Raw genomic sequence first — 20,773 nt, 5'->3', positions numbered from 1 at the left:
TCTGTTTCTTTCAGCGTGTTTTTGTTGAGAGGCAGAGAGAGTGTCAGTCTATTACCTTCATCTCTCTCTTGCTTTATGTAACACAAAACTACTTTAACTTATTCCATTTGGATGACACATTGTGAATGACAATTATATTTACAAGAAGAGAGGGAGATTGCTATAATGGATTCTTTCTCTGTCTCTCCCTCTTGTTAGTTTTGTGGTATGTAAGGGATTCCATCTTGCCCTCTTGAATCAGCTGGGAAATTCCCTCTCCCTGTCCCCTGCCTCTCTCCCTATCCCCTGCCTCTCTCCCTGTCCCCTGCCTCTCTCCCTGTCCCCTGCCTCTCTCCCTGTCCCCTGCCTCTCTCCCTGTCCCCTGCCTCTCTCCCTATCCCCTGCCTCTCTCCCTGTCCCCTGCCTCTCTCGCTGTCCCCTGCCTCTCTCCCTGTCCCCTGCCTCTCTCCCTGTCCCCTGCCTCTCTCCCTGTCCCCTGCCTCTCTCCCTGTCCCCTGCCTCTCTCCCTGTTCCCTGCCTCTCTCCCTGTCCCCTGCCTCTCTCCCTGTCCCCTGCCTCTCTCCCTGTCCCCTGCCTCTCTCTCTCTCCCTGAATCTCGCATGCATGGTGACTGTGTCAAATGCAATCTTGCAGATATCTTTATTTGCATCCAATATTTGCATATTGCATGGGTTTGCGCAGCCATGACTAAATAGCAACCTAAATCCGGCAAGAGGTATTTTGGTATTTTCGTGTGCAAATGTGCATTCGTATTTTTTTATGCGGTTTGATGAAACTGCCCCTTAGAGCGATTAAGGTCTGGATACATCAACCTCCGGTAAGCCAAAAATGCGGTATTATAGGGGGGGGGAAAGTGTTATTTTTATGTTGCAATGAAGCAATGTTGGACCGCTACAAATAACACATTTTTTGCTGCGCCCGATAAAAAAGATCAGGACCGGCATAAAAATGACTAAATACCGCAGTTTTAGTCATGTTTATGCCATACATCAAGTCCCGATATTTATCAGAACCGCAGTAATGCCAGTAAATACCGCCGTTTTTATCACTATCTTGCCTATGTATGTCATCGGATATCTTGCCAATATATACGCAGGCAAGATATCCTAAACCCTCGTGGAATAGGTGATTAAAAATAACACACATTACTGCACATATTAACTCCTTCGTAGCCAAAGTGGTCAGATACTCATGACTAGCTGACCACTAAGGGCTTCCAAGGGGTTAATATTAACATTAAACTACACCATCTACACCCCTTGGCTACCTCAATGACTAGTGAAGAATTTACTAGCATCCCAGCGGTTTTAATAATAATGATAGCATGTTCTTGTATAGCGCTGCTAGTTTTACACAGCCCTTTACAGAGACATTTTGCAGGCACAGGTCCCTGCCCCATGGAGCTTACAATCTATGTTTTTGGTGCCTGAAGCACAGGGAGATAAAGTGACTTGCCCAAGGTCACAAGGAGCCGACACCGGGAACTGAACCAGGTTCCCCTGCTTCAAACTCCGTGCCAGTCAGTGTCTTTACTCACTGAGCGACTCCTTCTCCTCTTTGTGTTTTTTGTTTAGGCCATCGGGTCTTGAATCATTTTTTATGGCATGTGTTTTTAGTGGCCATCGGGCCATGGATTTCTATTTTTATTATTGTTGGGCATCGGCCCTTTATTGGATGGTTCTGGGGGACTTCCACCCTGTGGTTGAGGGGAATGGGTGGTGGCAGGGGTTAACCCCTTGTTTGCCATAGCAGTTAGTTGCATAGCAATGCTTTACTAGCCATTGAGGTAGCCTGTGTAGGGTTTTTTGTGTATTAACCCCTTTGATGCCTGTGGTATACCTTGATAACTACAGGCATCAAAGTGGTTAATCTTCTTTCTACCATAGGGTACTGTAATAATTGATATTTCAGAAGCCAGTGGTAGAAATCTTAACAATCCATTCACGATGTGAGAATGAATGCGTTGTTATTGGCCACGTTAATTCCCGCAATACGACTACAGGTTAAATATCGCACCACAATCATTGCCACAATCTTGATGACTTCGGTCATAAAAGGTCCCACCTAGAACATTATACCACAGCTGCAGTGCAGTAACACAATCTTGTAACACCTTTTCCGGTATTTAACATATGTTTAATTATGTAACACTGACTGTGAATGTCTATTAACAAGACGAGATCCGATAACACCTAAGATCATTTTATTTGATTTTGAATGTCTTTGACATCTCACCTACATGTACCATTATGCTCCTGTTTATGAACCTTCGTAAGTTGTGATCACATCAATAATACCTGACGAACAAAAAAATAGACAACCGAATACCTCCTACGGTTATGTGACATCAGTTAGTAGTCAGATGGACTTTGCCAAAATTTACGGCTTCATAACCATATAAGTGCGTGGCATATTTTAAAGCAGACATACCGATCACTCAATGATTGATCATTTTTTACACCTACCAATAATAGCACAATCTCCCCCCCCCCCCCCCCATCGTCAACCAGCAGTGGTCCTTTTCCAAAACGAGTTTATTTGTCTGTTTTCTCCTATATTTAGTATTGGCACTTACTATGCCTCCTCCTGTACAGTGTCTGTTATCAACATATCCGTCTGTCCCCCTCTGTCGGTGGCCCTGATAATACCTAGCACCTAACAAAACTAGTAGATCAAATACCTAGAGCTTTATAGTATGCCAGATGGCAGCTTGTCGGGCTTTGCAAACATTTGATGCATTGGGTGCAATCCAATTATCGATCAGGGCACGAATGCACTGAAACGTCTACTGACATCAGTGGGAGTTTCGTTGTAATAGGGCTTTCTTTGGCGCTATCACTATCACTCGGTGACCTACTGTACAGCTGTAGCAGGTATTATTGTACCTGCTGGTAAGCGCGAAGGCGTGCAAAAGCATATTAGCCCCGCCATTTTTTCTCATCTTCTCGGTTTAGAATGGCGCCTGCTCCCACTGGCGCGTTGTGTATGTACACTGGCGACACACTTTATTCGAGCTTGGCTAGTCCCACGAATTCGGGTATACCCTGGTGTATTGAGGTTTGTGACTGTTTTCTGCCCGAGTGCATTGAGTTATTTTCCAAGCAGGGATTGAAGCATTTTATTCCCGCTGGCTGCAATACTGCACAGTATATATATATAAACTGCATTACAATTCATGAATTTATGCCATCTGGTAGACACGCGAAGCATTGCAGCCTATTAAATCCTAATCATTATCATTTAACAGATCAGCCGCCCATCAGCCAGGCATGAACCCAGGCTGGGAAGGCAAATGCAACGGGGCTTGTCAGAGGTTAGGAGCGGCGCATTCCAGGTATCTGCCAGGTACATACCGGGTATTTGCTCGAATAAAGTGTGTCGGTGCAGTATATCCCGCTGCAACACGCCAGCGGGGGCAGTAACAGCTGCTACATCTGTACCAATAACACAGTCCTCCCGATGTATAGCGGCGATGCTCATTTATCAAAGCAAGTTTTACTTTCCTAAATCATATCGTATGGAGATCTTAGTATGGCTACTGGTGATCGCTCACTCTGTGCCTATGTCTGTGGACTCATTTCTTCGCTCTCCAATGGAAAGAGCAGCAAGTAAAAGGCCAGGCATTTCACCACAGAAATGTAGCGCACACATTTTTGTTCCACAAAATTATTATTATTATTATTATTAGCTGGAAGTGTAAAAACAACTGGTAGCACAATATGTGGTTTGTTTTCCATCCAGGATTCCTTCCTGCTGTACTTATATTCTGTGTGATAAGGACAGGGTTTTATAGTGATCAGGACATGTATTTAAATAGTTAAATCCACAATAAGTTTTCAGGGTTTTTTTCGGGATCTATAGTACAGCACTGTGTACACTATGATGTACATTGCACAACCAGAGTCGCCACTGATCTACAACAGGCATTTTGTTGTTGCAGCCTTTTAGTTAGAGGCCTGTGCAAGGCTCCTCGTGTATATTTATTATTTATTGATCAAATGTTTTACCAGGAAATACAGTGAAAGTTACCTTTCCTTTTCTAGTTTGTCCTGGGCACAGAGTTATGATAACAATAGATGGTTATGCAGTGTCGTAGCTAGACATGCACGGGCCCCCGGGCAAAACAAAATTCAGGGCCCCATTAATATTAATACTGACTGCAATTTTTTTTCTCCCCCCCCCCCCCCCCACTCTCCCTGATCCTCTCTCTCTCATCATCCTTCCTCATCCTCATCTCTCCCCCATCTCAGCTCCTCCTCTCTCCCACACCATCACTTCATATCCCCTCCACCATCATCACCTCCTATCCCCATCACCACCTCTTTCGCTCCCCCTGCCATCATCTCTCTCTCTCTCTCTCGATAAGTCTCTCTCTCTCTCTCTCGATAAGTCTCTCTCTCTCTCTCTCTCTCTCGATAAGTCTCTCTCTCTCTTGATAAGTCTCTCTCTCTCTCTCTCTCTCTCTCTCTCTCTCTCTCGATAAGTCTCTCTCTCGATAAGTCTCTCTCTCTCTCTCCCTCCCTCGATAAGTCTCTCTATCGATAAGTCAGCAGAGGAATCAGCAGCTGTTACACAGGCAGGACAGCAGGGGGAGGAGTGCGCTCTTGTGCTCTGACCCAGAAGTCTTTCTTAGGCCTGGGACATAGTAGGATGAGCCTTGCTGAGCCGCGCTGAGCAGATGCACTTACCCCCTGCATTTGTCATCAGTGCGGCTTTAGCAGCCGCTTCCGCATGCGTGCGGAGGCTCCGGTATTTTGGAGAGACAGGCAAATGTAAAATTTGCCGCTCAGGGAAGCCGAGGAGCGGTCACGTGACCGCTCACATCCAATGGGAGCGAGGGACTAGCCCCGCCTCCCAACACGCCTCCGCCCCGCCTACGCACCGCCCCCAAAGCGCGCTCACTGCCTCGCCTGCCAGGACACAAAAAAGCTCCAGTTTGAGCAGGCGAGGCAGAGCAGGAGCGCTGATCAGCGTGGCCTGAGGCACCATGCCTGAGGCCTTACTTCTCGTGTCTGTTGCTAGAGCGTGCGCTGCCCCTGCTTCGCTGCTCTGCCTGTGTCACAGCTGCTGAATCCTTTACCGGAGTATCCTCTGTTTAACGCCTGGGGCCCACTGCCCCCTCTGCCTGTCTGAAGAGAGAGATGGGCCGCCGACAGGGGTGGGGGAGAGCGGCCTCCCAAGAGCGTGGGCCTTCAGGCTATAGCTAAATCCCTGTGGTTACGTTCAATGAACCGAGGTAATACATTCAATTTGCAGACATTTCATGGACCGTTAGTAAGAGATAATATATGATCATGGGTGAATGTAACAGTTACAGAACAGGTTAAAATAGTGTTAGAAGAGGTAGGATAGGGCTACAATATGTTAGAAAATGTCTTGCCCCAAGCAGCTTACAATCTATAAGAAAGGGTAAGTTGAAACATACTGTAGGGTACAGGGTATGAGAAGTTTGACTTTCGGATTGAAGCATAGCAGCTGTAACATTAGCAAACATTAGCAAACGGCTGACACCCTTTAGCTATCACCAAGGGCTGTCCGCCTGTGGGGTGACACAGATGTAGGCTGAAGGGTTTCTCAATGAATTCAGCTGTGCTCTTAAGTCCTCTGTCCTGGGCTGGAAACATTCTAGAGGGTTTGGCTGACAAAACACACAGCAAGCAATTGCAGATGTTAACCCTTCGCATGCTGGTTCTGTTCTGAGGAGAGCAGCTCTTGGGGAACCCCTTTGCTTGTAAGTTTTAGAAATTCTGGGGAAAGATATAAATGTCGTTTTCTCTGAGTAATCATTTTGCTATTTTTTTAAATACATACGGTATGTTATGATTTTAAAGTTAGGGGAAAAAATACAAATCTAATATTTCACCAAACAGTAGCTCTACTGCATGTGGTAACACTACTCGCTTGAATGACCTTTTTAATAGGCCTCTAGTGCTGAGTATTTTCTTTGCACTCCTGCAGTTTACTCAAAACTTTTTTTGGTTTAAGGGTGGGTTTAGGCTTTGCACCCAGGTGATTTTGCAAATCCCAAACCAATTCAATGCTCAGTGGGCATGCCTATTAAAAATACGGGGGGAGCAGCCACAGGATTGTGTCTGCAGGATTGGGATGCAGTACAGGGAATGTTGCAGCAGTGGATAACATTCTGATTCCCTGTTAAAATCAGCAGTTACTTCACTTCACTTCCGCGCCTTCTGTGTATATAAACTAGAGTGTTTTTAGTGCCGTAAAGCTCTTCAAAACAAGTAGGGGCATTTTTACTGAGCGGCGCTACACCATAAGACCCTTTCCCATGCCTGGATACGTTGCAGCCCATTCTAAATATGGTTCATAATGTTTTCTACAACCGTAAACATATATTTTTCTCGTTTGATACATTTGTTTTGCAGATTAGAATAATGCCAACTCTGATATGGTGCAAAAGTAAATTTACTTTCTAAAATAACGTTTGTGCCAAGTGTACCCCTCCCTACCCGGCTCTAAAGGAGATGAGAGAGAGACAAATTAGGCAATGCAAACTTCTCTTCTCGACTGAGAACAATCTTGAGCCATTACTGAAGGCGCTAACTGAATGGGGCAGGTTTCCTAACTGAAAATAAAAGGGACAAGACATCCTTGGTACACATAACTATACACAAACATATTTACATGACGTACAGGGAGGCCCTTTTCAACTGCCACTCCCGAGGAACATTCAGGGGAGCTATATATACCCTCCCATCTCCCTATGATGACATCACTGGTCACGAGACTTACTGGGTTGTGGCTATCCTTTCTGCATAGTCCTCATTCAGCAGGTGATGGGGAGGGGGTTAACCTGACTGATCCCACACAGTTAACCCATTAAGGCTGTTAACCCCATATACCAACTAGTAGTCCCTAAAGGGGGGCTACACAAGTAAGGCATGCCACTTATATAGCCCATCCCCACATAATACGTCGAAAATGTGGATAACGTTAATGTTAATGTCAATTTTATTGCCAGAGTGGGCAGTCTGGAACTTTGGCACATAATCATTTTTCCTACTTTAGTCCTCTTTGTATTTGGCACCCGTTCAGTCGGTGTGTCTGCACAGCTGTGCTTTATGCCCTCTGGAGCTGCGCCCAGCTCTGCAGAATGACTGTATATTGGTAGACGTGTCCTCTGAGGTAGAGAGCTGTGTAAAGCAGCAGCTTGCTTAAGCAGCGACCTAACCTTTTCTTCCATTACCTATGTGCATTGTGATTAGGACTCTTCAAGTGGAAATGTAAAGCAATATTTTCTATAGCATACGTCTTCTCCTGAATAGAGACACTATTGGGACACAACACTATTAATAGTGTTATTGGTGGTTGCTGTGGGTTGCAGGGCAACCCCAGCATCTCAGGCAAGGCAGAATTTTGTTTAAAGCTGCAGACCAAGTAATATCCTACATATGTGTGTTTTTTTTGTTTTTTTATTATTATTATTCAATAAATCAGTTCTGTACTATGAGAAAATACATGTAGCATTTTTTTAAACCCACTCTGAAGGACATTTTTTATGTATTATAATGTAGCAAGGCTTTTTTGTTTCTATAGCAACCATTTACAAAGTCACATCTGCTTCACCTTCTGAAACAGACTCTGGTACACATTTTTGAGCTTTACCCTCTCTAGCAGTGCACCAATTGTATATAGTGACTGCCTGGTCACATGATCTTCCCCACATAACTTTGCATCTTTGGTCCTCTTCTGCTGCACTGACAGCCATTTAGTGAACCTCCAAGCCAAATCTTGACCAATCACAGGATCATTGTGTGGATTGTATTGATCCACATATTAAAGGGGGGGGGGAGAAACGGCAGCTTGGATGGCTGCTTTAAGTTCTATTATTTCCAAGAAGAAATAAATATCATTGAATATCTCCGTGAACAGACTGACCAATATTTCAGGGTTTACGCAAATTTCATATAAAGAGATGTACAGTCCTGTTAGTAATACAGTAGCGGTTCTTTAGAAGGACTTTACATACTGGTCAAGTCCCTGAGAAATGTTGCATACTAGTTATTGATAGATAATTTGTTCAGTAGCTTGTTGCAGACTTCATGAATAGATTAACACCTTTCTTGTGACCAGTTGTCACAGTAATGCTCTCGTGCCGAACAATAATTAGTACAGATCCAATATGGAGATTTTCTGTGCTAATTGGAGTGAATTGATTCCATATTAATTATATTAATTACAAATCTCTGTAAATGTTAAGAACAAACAAACACAAAAATACTGTGCTCTAGTCAAGTACTCTTAATAAAAAAAATATATATATATATATATATATATATACATTATATACACATACACACACACATATACAGTACACATACATACACACACTTAAACGGGAAGTATCTTGCTCAGTCCTCCTTAAGGCCGGGTCCCTCGGCTCTTCAGGGCCCAACCAGGAGACCCCAACAACATATACAAGAAAAAGAGACAGAAGAAAGACACAATTCCGGTTTTAGTAAAAAAAAAATGTATCATTATATTATTGTGGGCCACAAGCCCCAATTTGAACTTGCATATAAGATATGATTCATCGACATCAGAGGGTGCAATGGAATTCTGGAGGCAGCCCGTCGTGACTGGATATATCCTGGGGAGTCCCGTTGGGAAAGGCACCTATAGTGCTCTGATGATGCCGGCAACCACCAGGGCTCTTGCCTTACTCCCCTCCGCGCTTCTCGGTTCTCCCTTCACAGCCGCATTACAGCGCCTGACATCACTCGTGACGTATGCGAAAAAACTTGCACTCGGCCAACTCCTCCAAAGTCCTTGCTGCTCCTCAGTCTGAAAGGCAACAGCACCACCTACGCTTTTCGCCCAGCAAACCAGGCTTCCATGAAGCGACGGGCTGCCTCCAGAATTCCATTGCACCCTCTGATGTTGATGAATCACATCTTCTATGTAAGTTTGAATTGGGGCTTGTGGCCCACAATATATTTATACAGTACATTATTTTTTTTTTTTAACTAAAACCGGAATTGTGCCATTTCTTCCTTCTCTATTTCTTGTATAAAATGTTAAGAGCAGCTCATCTGTCCCTCGTCAGCCTCTCTGAAGGATCTCTGTTGTACAGCAAATTATTCTTCAATGTGTCTAACAAACAAAACAGATTTTAAATCAAAGCCTTTGGGCCACATTTTACTGAGTGGTATTGTACTTGGCTGTCAGGCACCTCACACACAGCCCATTCAAGCCTTATCCAGGGTGTAAGCTAGGAATAATGAATATGGCAATAATGTTGGTTAAGGATGCTGATTTACTTAGCATTCAGTCAGTGTAATTAATATACTGTATTCCGTGTTTACAGGTGCAGCTATTGGCGCTCTTTGTACAGCGACGTCAATTTCACTAATCTACAGTAATAACATGTTATTATACATAATGTATTTTATTATTATTATTATTTCCAGGGCCCAATGCAGCAATAAGATGAAGGAACTGAGTGAGCAGTGTGAAGAGAAGCTGCGGAAAGCAACGGGAAAGGGGGAAAACGTTTCTCAGAACAAAGAAGTTGGGATTATTGAAAACAAGCCTGACGAGCCCAAGGTGGGATGGCTATTCCCATAAACCAATGGTCCCCAGCCCATTTAAGAAGTAAAGTAAAAATGGCAGTACCCAAGACAGACTGGTACATTACACACTCATTGCTGCTAAACCAGTTCCAGCAGAAGAGCAGCTAATACTCACAGTACTATTTGTTCTTACATTACACCAATTATAAGGTAGATATATGAATTGACAAACACTGCACCAAATTATTAACGTAAAAAGTTTATCTACGTAGCATTAATCCTTGAGCATCGAAGGTGAATTCTGGCTATATCTGTAAAACAGTACGGTTGTCAGCAAGTTTATTACCACATCTCTCCATAATCCAGCCAGCAACGAGTTGTGTAGAGAGCCACCCAATCCGACTAAGGACAGACAAGTCACGGGAATTAATTGCATTTCCACTGCTGCACTTTTAAGAACAAATGATCAAATGTTCAAAATGATAAAAAACAATAAGAATTCATACTTTCTGAAATCCTTCATTCAAACACTGAAGGAAGTGAGCAGCACTCCCAATTATTAGCATTGTGTCTGAGCAGAGAGTTGAGATTATTTTCCCTTGTATCCTAGCCAGACCATGGCCCCTGCATTGACTGTACTGTGCTTTATTTGTATTCAGCCAACACCACCAAAACAAGACCTTAACCAGAAAGATGACACCGCAGAAGAAGAGAAGCAAGACACAGAAGGCAATGTAGCTACGGATATATCTAAGGCTTCAGTAGCTACCCAAAAAGAAATTCTTCTTGCGTATCCACAAAATAAAGGTATGTTATTTTTTGTACAGGGGCAGACGCTGGAGCAAAGACATCCAGCAACATGGTAGTTGTATGTGGCATAACATATAAGACGCAGGACATTTCCATGTTTTTGATGAATGAATGGAATTCAATGTGTTAATGTAAGAATATTTATAATGTGAAGCTAAAAGGAGGTGGCAAAGGACCGTGACTATTATTAGTTCAGTTCCACATGGCTCGCAATTCCATAACTTCCGCTTCCTAATAAATTCAGTTATTAAAAATTATAGGCTAAAGCTGTAAACTTCTGAGCATTATTGAAATCCCTGCTTTCTGATTTGGTTAAAATTCCGGGCATTATTCATTCAGTAATGCCCGGAATTTTTGGCAGCTTGGCAAATTTTTATTTCTAGCCAATCGGCTTTTCCTTTGTAAGAACAGCTCTGAGACAGGGCAAAAGGAATTGGTTAGGAGGCAGGAACAGCTCTCAAACAGGGTAGGGGATTGGTCAGGAAGCAGCAGCCATGCAGTGACTCCGACCCCAACCCCTCCCTCCGTGAACAGAGCTCCACGGACACAGTGAGAGGAGGGAGAGAGTTTGTGTAGCTGCAAAGTGTATGTCTGCAGAGTTTGTTTGTAGCTGCAAAGTGTATGTCTGCAGAGTTTGTTTGTAGCTGCAGTTTCTGTCTGTGCGTGTAGCTGCCGCGTTTGTGTGTAGCAGCAGCAGCGTGTGTGTGTGTGTATACATCCAGAGGGGGTGGCAGTGTGTGGACATAGCTGCAGTTTAAGTGTATATAGAGGTGCTTTAATGTAGTTACCATTTTATTTTAATAAAAAAAATCTATATAACTATACAAAAGTGTCTTATTTATTAAAAAAAAGCCTACATTTAGCCTCTAATGGTAATAATCCCTCAGAACAGGCCATTATTGGCCAGTAATGCCCTGTTCTTCTGGGATTATTACTTGTATATGATAAAATGTCCCTTTTTACAATGAGAAAATCAGGGAAATTATAATACTGTAGGTAGAAACCTACCACAAATTGACATGTTCCCAATTTCACGATGACCTGGTTATAAACGGAGACTCCTTCGCTTTCCAGAAGAGACAAACGAAGTGGAAGAGAAAGCTGACGAGAGTGAAAAGAACGTTTCACCTGAACTTCCAGCCCCAGAGAAAGCAGCCGGAAATACGGTGGAAGAAATGCAGGAGCCCGGAAAAGAAGCCAACGCAGATCTCCAGCTGGGGAACAAAGCGGAGGAGGAAGAAAAGGCAAGAACAGAAGACCCAGCAGACAAGGATACCAACAAGGAAGTGCAAAATGAGGAAGTGGAAAGAGAACATCTGCTCAATATGGACGGCCTGCAGGAGGACCAGGACGCTGCAAAGGAAGGTTAGTAGTAATATCATCATTTAGTACAGCTGCCCTCTCTTATCACGTTTTAGTTTTTTGTCTTGTAATTCACTGCAGGGCCTCCTGGCATCAAAGAGGTACTTGCTCAGTATTTTTTATACTGTACCTCTCCTTTGGCTATTTTCACTCAATGTAATACCCTGGAAATGCTTGATATAAACAAAAATCGTGAAAACAGTTTCATCCCTTAAACCCGCAGTTGGTGTGTGGCGGGGAAATTCCTACTAAGCGCCTCGCCCACCCCATAGAAAAGTTGTATTTGTTGAGCGGTAAATCTGTAGATGCCGAATTTAACATGGTGCCAAGTGTACAGTAGTTTAATATGATTTAACGCTTAAACGTAGTACAGAAGATATCAGACATGGGATCTCAGAAAGGTTTACACTCTGAGGCCAAGATTAGCTGAGCTCTGTTAAATCAGAATGACTGATGTGACGTTATCTAAAGCAGGAACAGTTAATTGAGTTAATTAACATGGGGTTATCATCACGTTATTTCATGATAACTCTGCGTTACCTTCAAATAACGTCATCTTATCGATCTCTTGGGACGCTATGTATCAAAACCAAATTGTTGGCGCAAAGTCGTTACTTTGTCGCAACTCGCTCTGAAATACACCTGCTCCAGGCAGCGTCCATGTAATAATCTTGGGCGCGCCATTTTCGGGTATGTCTGCCAGCAATCAGGGATTTATGGAGCAAGTGGGAGGAGTTAGGGCGGGGTTACATTTGAATAATGGCGCAGGTCCGTGTGTGAATGTGCGCTTGCGTTACTTTTCTTAATGATTTTCTGCATTGGATTTCTCCGTCATTTTAACGTTAGCGCAAGTCTTTTTTTGTTGGGGCAGAATACGAGAGCAGTATAAACACAATTCTAAAACGGTGGAAATACACTTCATAAACGTTATTTTATTTATAAAATGTTTTACCAGGAAGTAATACATTGAGAGTTTCCTCTCGCTTTCAAGTATGTCCTGGGCACGGAGTCATGATGACAGATACATGGTTACAAATGCATGGGTACATTAGGTGAACAGGGTTATACATTATATATAAAGACATTGCATTACATTAGGAGACGTAGATCAATAACATTGGTAATCCCCAGTCCTTTTGGAGTAAAAGAGAGACATCATCTTATTGGGAAGGGTTTGTAGCTGGAACATTTCCTTCTGCTGGGCCATAATGTCCTTACAAAAGATAGATGCCCTCGCAGACCTTTTACACTATGATTTAAATCATACTACTAGAGTTATACCATTGCTATCTAGTGAACAACTACAAATCCGCATGGTGGCCCTACAAAACATGGTGACATTAGACTATCTGTTAGCAGCAAAGACGGGTGTATGTGCAATAGTTGATCAGCAGTGCTGCCCATATATAATAGATCAGGAGAGATTGAAGGAGAAACAGATAAGGTGCAGGAGACACATGAGGGACTTCGGATAGGTAGAGATTTATTTTTTTACAAAATATTTTACCAAGAAGTAATACATTGAGAGTTACCTCTCGTTTTCAAGTATGTCCTGGGCACAGAGTAAAACAAATAATACATGGTTACAAATTCAGTTACATAAATGAACAGGGTATACATTATATACAAGACATTGCGTGCACAGTTAAAGAAAATATATATTATGGGCGTATGAAACAGTTACAGACCAGATTAAAATGTGAGACAGCCTTAGATTTGTAAGAACTTAAACTGGTGGTGGATGTGAGAGTCTCTGGTAGGTTGTTCCAGTTTTGGGGTGCACGGTAGGAGAAGGAGGAACGTCCGGATACTTTGTTGAGCCTTGGGACCAAGAACAGTCTTTTGGAGTCTGATCTCAGGTGATAAGTGCTGCAAGTGGTAATGGTGAGGAGCTTGTTCAGATAGCTGGGTAGCTTGCCCATGAAGAATTTAAAGGCAAGACTGGAAAGGTGAACTTTGCGCCTAGACTCTAGTGATGACCAATCTAGTTCTTTGAACATATTGCAGTGATGTGTGTTGTAGTTGCATTGGAGAACAAAACGACAAATTGAATTGTAGAGGGTGTCAAGTTTGCTAAGGTGGGTTTGAGGTGCCGAGCCATATACTATGTTTCCATAGTCAATAATTGGCATTAGCATCTGCTGTGCGATACGCTTTCTGACCAGGAGACTTAGGGAGGATTTGTTCCTGTAAAGTACCCCTAGTTTGGCATAGGTCTTGGTTGTCAGGGTATCAATGTGCATCCCGAATGTTAAGTGGGAGTCAAACCATAAGCCCAGGTATTTAAAACTAGTGACAGGGGTTAGGTGTTAGATGATTGGTTCTCTTGGATAGGAGAATGGATAGGAGGAGTAGGCCAGAAAATAGTTCGTGTGTGTGTGTGTGTGTGTGTGTGTGTGTGTGTGTGTGTGTGTGTGTGTGTGTGTGTGTGTGTGTGTGTGTGTGTGTGTGTGTGTGTGTGTGTGTGTGTGTGTGTGTGTGTGTGTGTGTGTGTGTGTGTGTGTGTGTGTGTGTGTGTGTGTGTTATCCTGATTTGTCACTCTGGGAAAGAAACTGGTATCCAGGTGTGTGGATGTGACCATACCAATTCATGCACTCAGGGAAGGCCCATCTGTATCCGCTTCACTCTATGGTCCTGACCCACTGAACCCACAGGTGGATGACGCTCTAATGCAGGGTTTTTCAACAGGGGTTCCTAGGAACCCATGGGTTCCCCGGGCATCCCTAAAGGTTTCCCTGAAATTGTCAGGTCATTTGAAAATTGTACCAAATATAGAAGAATTTACAATGCATCTGATCTCAGCTGCACTATTATAGAGGGTTGGGGTTCCTCAGAATTTCACATAGTGTTTGACGAAGTAATATTGCTGAAATGAATATACTGTTGATATTACTGAAAAGGACTGGGGGGTTCTATGGAGAGGAATTTGTTAGCGTGTGGAATCCATCTTGTCTTTGTTATGTCTGTATATGTGTTGATGCAAGAGTAAACTTTGCTCTGGGGGGGGGGGGGGATATGGACTGTGCATTGTTGCTCAAACACTCAAGTGTTTTGGTCAGCTAAAAGGAACCAGTTTAGGGTAGATAAATTGACCTATGGAGTCAGCCTGGGATAGATAAGAAGACCTGTAACTTGATTGGTTTAGAAGAGGATTATCCCCTTGTGTACAGGGAATGCTGTGATGTCATTATATTCTGCCTAGTAACCTATGTTAAACAAAGGAATCTAAAATGTATATAAAGCCTGCATGGACACTCTTTTGGCATAGTGTCTAATGAACAACTTTCGTGTATGATCATACTCTGTGCTGTACGAGCATGTATTAAACTACTCATTATCAACGAACCTTTTTTGTGAGTTTGCAAACAGGTTCCTTCACCAAAAAAAGGTTGGAAACTACTGCTCTAATGGAATTGCCTGCTATTGACGTAAGTGAGAATTAGGTGGAGGCGTCCTCTGCTTGACGGTGAAGGGTCAGTCTGATCTAATGATCATGCAAGCGTCACTAAAGGTTCCTAGCATGAAAGGGAGGACTGTGGAAGGATGGAAATATGGGCCTGAGACTTGGATTATGGTATGGGGTCACCATATACCATAATGTGTCTCAAAGACTACTTTGGTGACAAAAAGGTTAATCAATTTGTGAACAGTTTGCAAAGAATGTATGAGGTGGGGAGAGTGAGACAGTGAAGCAGACTGCCAAGGGGAGACTCCTGGAGCGGGTAGGACCTCAGTGGCCGAAACAGCGGGGAGCAGGCAAGGACTGTTGGTCACAAGCAGGGTTCAGTGGCAGGCAGCAAGCAGGATAGTCGGGGTCCAGGCAGGGGTCAGCAACAGGGGAGCACTGCAGGGGACCAGGAACTGAAACTAGGGAGCAGAGACTGAGATCAGGGAACAAACAGGAACAAGCTGGATCATAGGCAAGAGCCTTTAATAACTACCAGACTCAATACAGAACTGGACAGAAGCATGGGCATGGGAGTCTGGATACAAAACAAAGGCAAGGGTGGAACAGGAAACTATAAGGACAGAGGACAGGAGCACCAAGAGGAGACAGACAGACAGGAACCCCAGAGCAGACATAAAACAGCAGCACACCCCCTGGACAGAGAAAGGAACTGTGGCTGGGAGCAGGATGTCTACGAGACCCTGACATTACCCCTCCCCCCCCCCCCTCAAGAGTGTTCTCTGGACGATTCTCCAGGCTCTTCCCAGAGACCTTGATGAAAGGCAGACTCTGGTGGTTTGTTGACGGGCAAAGTACTTGTCCCCACAGCGACGGCGCAGGAACCAGTAATCGGTACATCGGGCGTTGCAAGAAAATTTAAGAGGGGTGCGTCTTTCTTCATCGCAGGGGCATAGGCATCAGGAATGGGTACATCAGGTTGTTTAAAAGAGTCGGCATAAGCATCAGAAGCAGGTGCATCAGGCGTTGCAAGGATCTTCATGAAGGGTGCGTTTAACGTCACAGCAGGGGCGTGGGCATCAGGAATGGATACATCAGGCTCTTCACATGAGTCAGTGTGGCAATTATTGTCCTTAACCCCGCAGAAGACTTCTCGCTCAAACGCATCTTCCACTGGTTTGACAGCGAATTGTCCTAGGCATAGTGTGGTTATCTCATCTTTGTTGCTGGCGTAACCATTTGTGCCTGGCTTAGTATTAAAGATCTCCAGCAGCTCAGCCATGGTGGAGTTTTCACCAGCTCCCACTGAATCCCATGATATCTTTCTTTCACGTTGCAGTAATTTATTCAGACGTAAACACCGCTGAATAACCAGGGATGCTTTTTTCGTTGTGCGATAGCGGTTATATCTCAGCGTCATTCTAGTCACTGACTGAATCTTGATGGTGGCAGATTTCAAAGCAAGGATTCAGGTTCGGACCACATGGGCACAGGAGAATGATTGGATCAAAATTGCACTTCCTTGTCGTAATCTGCTTCTTCTTTCCAGCATCTTGAGGAAAACAGACTGTAGCGCTGAGACAGCATAACGAATGCGCTTATAGGAACTCCCAGCTTGCTTGGTTACGGTGCAGGATCTGTATCCGGACTGAATCACACAAGCGGCTTTCTTTATATTCCTGTAGCGTCTTTGTTGCTGAACTCTTCTAACATTTGCCTGCAGTACAATCACACATTGTTTCAGATATTCATATTTCCTCCTTTTGTTGTTGCATTTTACAAATTATCTGAAGAGTGCAGGCTGCTTTATTCCGGGTACAAAGTTGACAATTTTTCACCCCTCTATAGGCGGCCTGTATGATGACAGCTGCGGAGCGTTTGCGCAGATAATGCTTTCTCTCCCGCCTTCCTTTGATGAGGGCTCTGCAGTATCTCTGACACGTTAGGATGCTTCTATTTCTTCTTTCCGAGTCTGCTCTGATTTTACAAAGTTCTAACTGGAAACATAGGGAGTTACCTCTATCCTATTCCAAGGCGCCTTTTGCTTCTTCCAGTGCCAATTGCACCCTTGACTTTTTTTCTACCAATAGTTTCTTCTCCCCTTCTAATTCATGGAGTCTCTTATTGCTTTCACTTACCTGGACAGAGAAGTTCTTGCACACTTGGTTTATAGTTTTAAACCCACTAAAACAAGAAAAAACACAAAAGCGCACCAAGATGAGAGATAGATATTGTATTAGCAACAAATAATAAAATTAGTAACTTACATATAAAATTTCTTTAATAATCCCCGATTCTGGTGTCTATCACAGGAGTAGGGCATCACATAGGAAGTATGAAGGGTAATCTCAGTTCTGAGAGATCAGACCCGCGCGCTGGGGCTGTCTCTGTTCACTCTCCTGTCCTCCACGTGTGGTAGCGTGGTGCAGAGTGTAGCACACATGTGCAGGAACCGGGGCCTTCAATAGGTGTCCTTAGGATGCCTGTCCGTTTTTGATAGCATAGAAACGATCGGAAATAAGCAGGAACGGTACACTTGAGTGTGTATTGGTGGTGGGTAGTAAAACCGCCAGCCACAACAGTCGCGACGCGTTTCGTTTAATCGGGGATTATTAAAGAAATTTTATATGTAAGTTACTAATTTTATTATTTGTTGCTAATACAATATCTATCTCTCATCTTGGTGCGCTTTTGTGTTTTTTCTTGTTTTGCTGATATTGGTATCACCATCGGGGTTCCGGTGGAGACCACATTTGGAGGTGGGGGAGACACCTCATAAACACAAAAGCAGCAAGAGAACTGAGAGGGACCAACACTCCAAGTTTAAAGAGCCAGAGCGCGGACTGAACTTTTCATTACCAGTTTTAAACCCACTATTTAACTCTTCAAAAGTCTCTCTCCTAGAACGTATTTCTGTTTTTAAGTAGCAAATCTCCTCCCGAGAGGCTCCCAGCTCTGTACTAAGCTCGTGAAATTCCTTTTCAAAGATTTCCAGCACGGTGTTAAGTTGATCAAAGGAGCTCTGATCCTGGGCAGCATCAGTATATGCCTTCTGCAACTTACTTGACATGATAACCAAGTCACTCTTCAACTGATGGTTCTCGTTCTCCTGTAATACACATTTAGCCATTGCTATGGCTAGACACTTCTGTAGTGCAGCCTTGGCCTCTTGCTATTTATTTATTGGGTTAAGTCTTTTACCTTGGTTCAGGGCGTCATCTTTCTTTTCCACTATTCCTGGGATGATTCTGTGAGTCGCCTGAGGCTGCAGCATATCTCTGTTCTCTTCTAACGCAGGTTTTCCTGATGTTGAAGGGTCACCCTTAATTCCTTCTGTAACTTCCAGTGTAACACCTCCTCTCTTCTTTTTCTTTTTCTTTGCTTTGAGAAGCTCCGAAGAATCAGGGGTACTGTGTTCACATTTATTGCTCAAGACTGTTTTCAAAGTGGGAGCCATAGTTTCAGACATAGGGAAAACCAACCTCCCCAAGAAAACCAGTAAAAAGGAAATGTGTATTTAAAGAAAAACCATTGGAATGAACAGAAATATTAGGCACAACAGGGAGATAAAGGATAGGAGAGCTGACCTTTAGATTTGAGACCTTAGAATCTGTCACAGAAATATCATAAATTGCAGTGAAAACCATAGACCGAAACTTCCCGTTACAGTTATATCTGAAACTTTTTAGAATCAGTCATGGGAATATCACAGATTACAGTGAAATCATGGCATATAGCAACAAAATCCAAAGGAAAAAACACTCCAACACACAGCCAAAAATAGAGTGGGTCCCAAACAAAAATGGTAAAATAGAATTTTTATTGGTCCATATTAAAAAAACGAAGGTAAGTGCCCTCCTACGCATTTCGTACCGACTGGTACTTTATCAAGGAGTGATATGTTCCCCCTATGCCTGCCTTTAAAAACCATACAAGCTATCCCAGTTCGCGACAAAATTACCTTCTGACGGACGCGCGCACCCATGCGCGATGACGTCACACGCATCGATGCGCACTCATCCCTCCCCCCCGCTCCCGGCATAGCAACACACCCGCATCTTCCCTATAGAGCTGTAGGTCACGGGTCTACCCTCGGCCAACCCGCTCGTGGTGTGCTTCCCCACTGCTAAACAGTGCTAAGGAAGACAGACCTATCGATTGGAAATGGTCTCGGGAGCCCACCCCCAGCCCTACCAGGTGATGAAAAATGACACGAGTGCGTCACACACCAGGGACCGGCAGGAACGCATACGCGTCAAGGGTGGACCCGCCCACATGTGTAATAGTGGCTGGGGGAAGCCCTGATATGTTCCCCACAACACTCAACTTTATTAACACATAACAAAAACGTCCATCTGACAAATCTATAAATACAAAAATAGTACACTGAAAAACATATTACAGTATATAAAAAAGCTCTTATTTAAATGGATACAGTCATATGACCTATAATAATCAACAGAATCCATACAGATTCATATGCAAAGGGTCCCATTACTATCTAATCATCTTTAAGAGGCATAAACTATGTCATTAAAGATGTTACGGTGAAGCCAGTCTTAAGGGATGGATCATCATTATGGAGAAAGGACAGAGAAAAGAATATAAATAAATCTATTGTCATATGTATGTATAATAGACAATAAGATATTAAACATAGACAAGTCTATATATGAATGGGGATATCCTAATTATGATATTAAGAAATGAGAATGTCTTCAATCACACAAAAATGAGAATATCTTATATCATATATGAAGTGAGAGTAGAGAACATCTTAAGTCGCACATTAATAGGGAAAAGGGAAGAATTTAGCAAAGGATTTATGAAAAGAACTGGTTATCTAAGAAAATGTCCCAAATTCCATTCTATGTTCAGACCCTCATGAGCTCTAGTTTTTTTTTGGTTTTTTTACTTAAATTTTTTATTGAGCATTTTTTAACATACAAAATAATAATTAACAAAACATATAACAGATAAAAGGGGGGGTGGGAAGGTGGGTGAGGGGTAGCATTTGTAAAAATATAGCATTGTACACAACAATTTAATTACCACGTGTATCACTCTGTTCCAAATATTCTAATCTATATATGGGGATATACCTGCATGGCGAAACCAAGGGGCCCAAATCTCAGAGAATTGCGAGGTAGAGCCGTTCAGATAGGCTGAGAGTTTTTCCCATATAAACTATATGCCAAATTTTGTTATTTATTTGGTTTAAGGATGGGGGGGCAGGTTGTTTCCAATTTTTGGCAATTGTACACCGTGTAGCATTTAACATTTGGGCTAGGACTCTAGCTTTTTTCTGGGGAATATTAGCTATTGGCTTGCCCAGCAATATATATACTGGGTCATGTGGGACAGTGATTTCTAGGATCTTGTGTATTAAGGTGAACACTTCCGTCCATGTTTGTTGGATTTTGGGACATGACCAGAATATTCCCCACTTCACCACAACCACGCCAGCACAGAGGGGAGACCGCTGGGAGAAATTAGTGCAGTCTGGCAGGAGTCATATACCAGCTGAGTATTAACTTGTAAATATTCTCTTTTATTACAACGCACAATGAATTTTTGGAGGCAGCTTCCCAGATGTCTTTCCAGGTATCGAGATCTATACAGAAGTTGAGGTCTTTTTCCCAGGATACCATATATTTATCG

The 20,773-nt window shown here is 43.2% G+C and overlaps 1 protein-coding gene across 2 annotated transcripts in view; it reads left to right on the top strand.

The window, feature by feature from the left end:
* The window catches only part of GOLM1 (golgi membrane protein 1), a 112,551-nt gene that overhangs the window by 63,059 nt on the left and 28,719 nt on the right, over positions 1-20,773 (top strand). For both annotated transcript variants that reach the window (XM_075599012.1, XM_075599019.1), the window contains 3 exons: positions 9,432-9,567; positions 10,193-10,340; positions 11,418-11,708. In XM_075599012.1, coding sequence (XP_075455127.1) covers positions 9,432-9,567; positions 10,193-10,340; positions 11,418-11,708 — 575 coding nt within the window. The remainder of the gene's footprint in view (positions 1-9,431; positions 9,568-10,192; positions 10,341-11,417; positions 11,709-20,773) is intronic.

The sequence above is a fragment of the Ascaphus truei genome, chromosome 1 (assembly GCF_040206685.1).
Source record: "Ascaphus truei isolate aAscTru1 chromosome 1, aAscTru1.hap1, whole genome shotgun sequence".
Lineage (NCBI taxonomy): Eukaryota > Metazoa > Chordata > Amphibia > Anura > Ascaphidae > Ascaphus > Ascaphus truei.
This window is presented reverse-complemented; position numbering and strand designations above follow the sequence as displayed.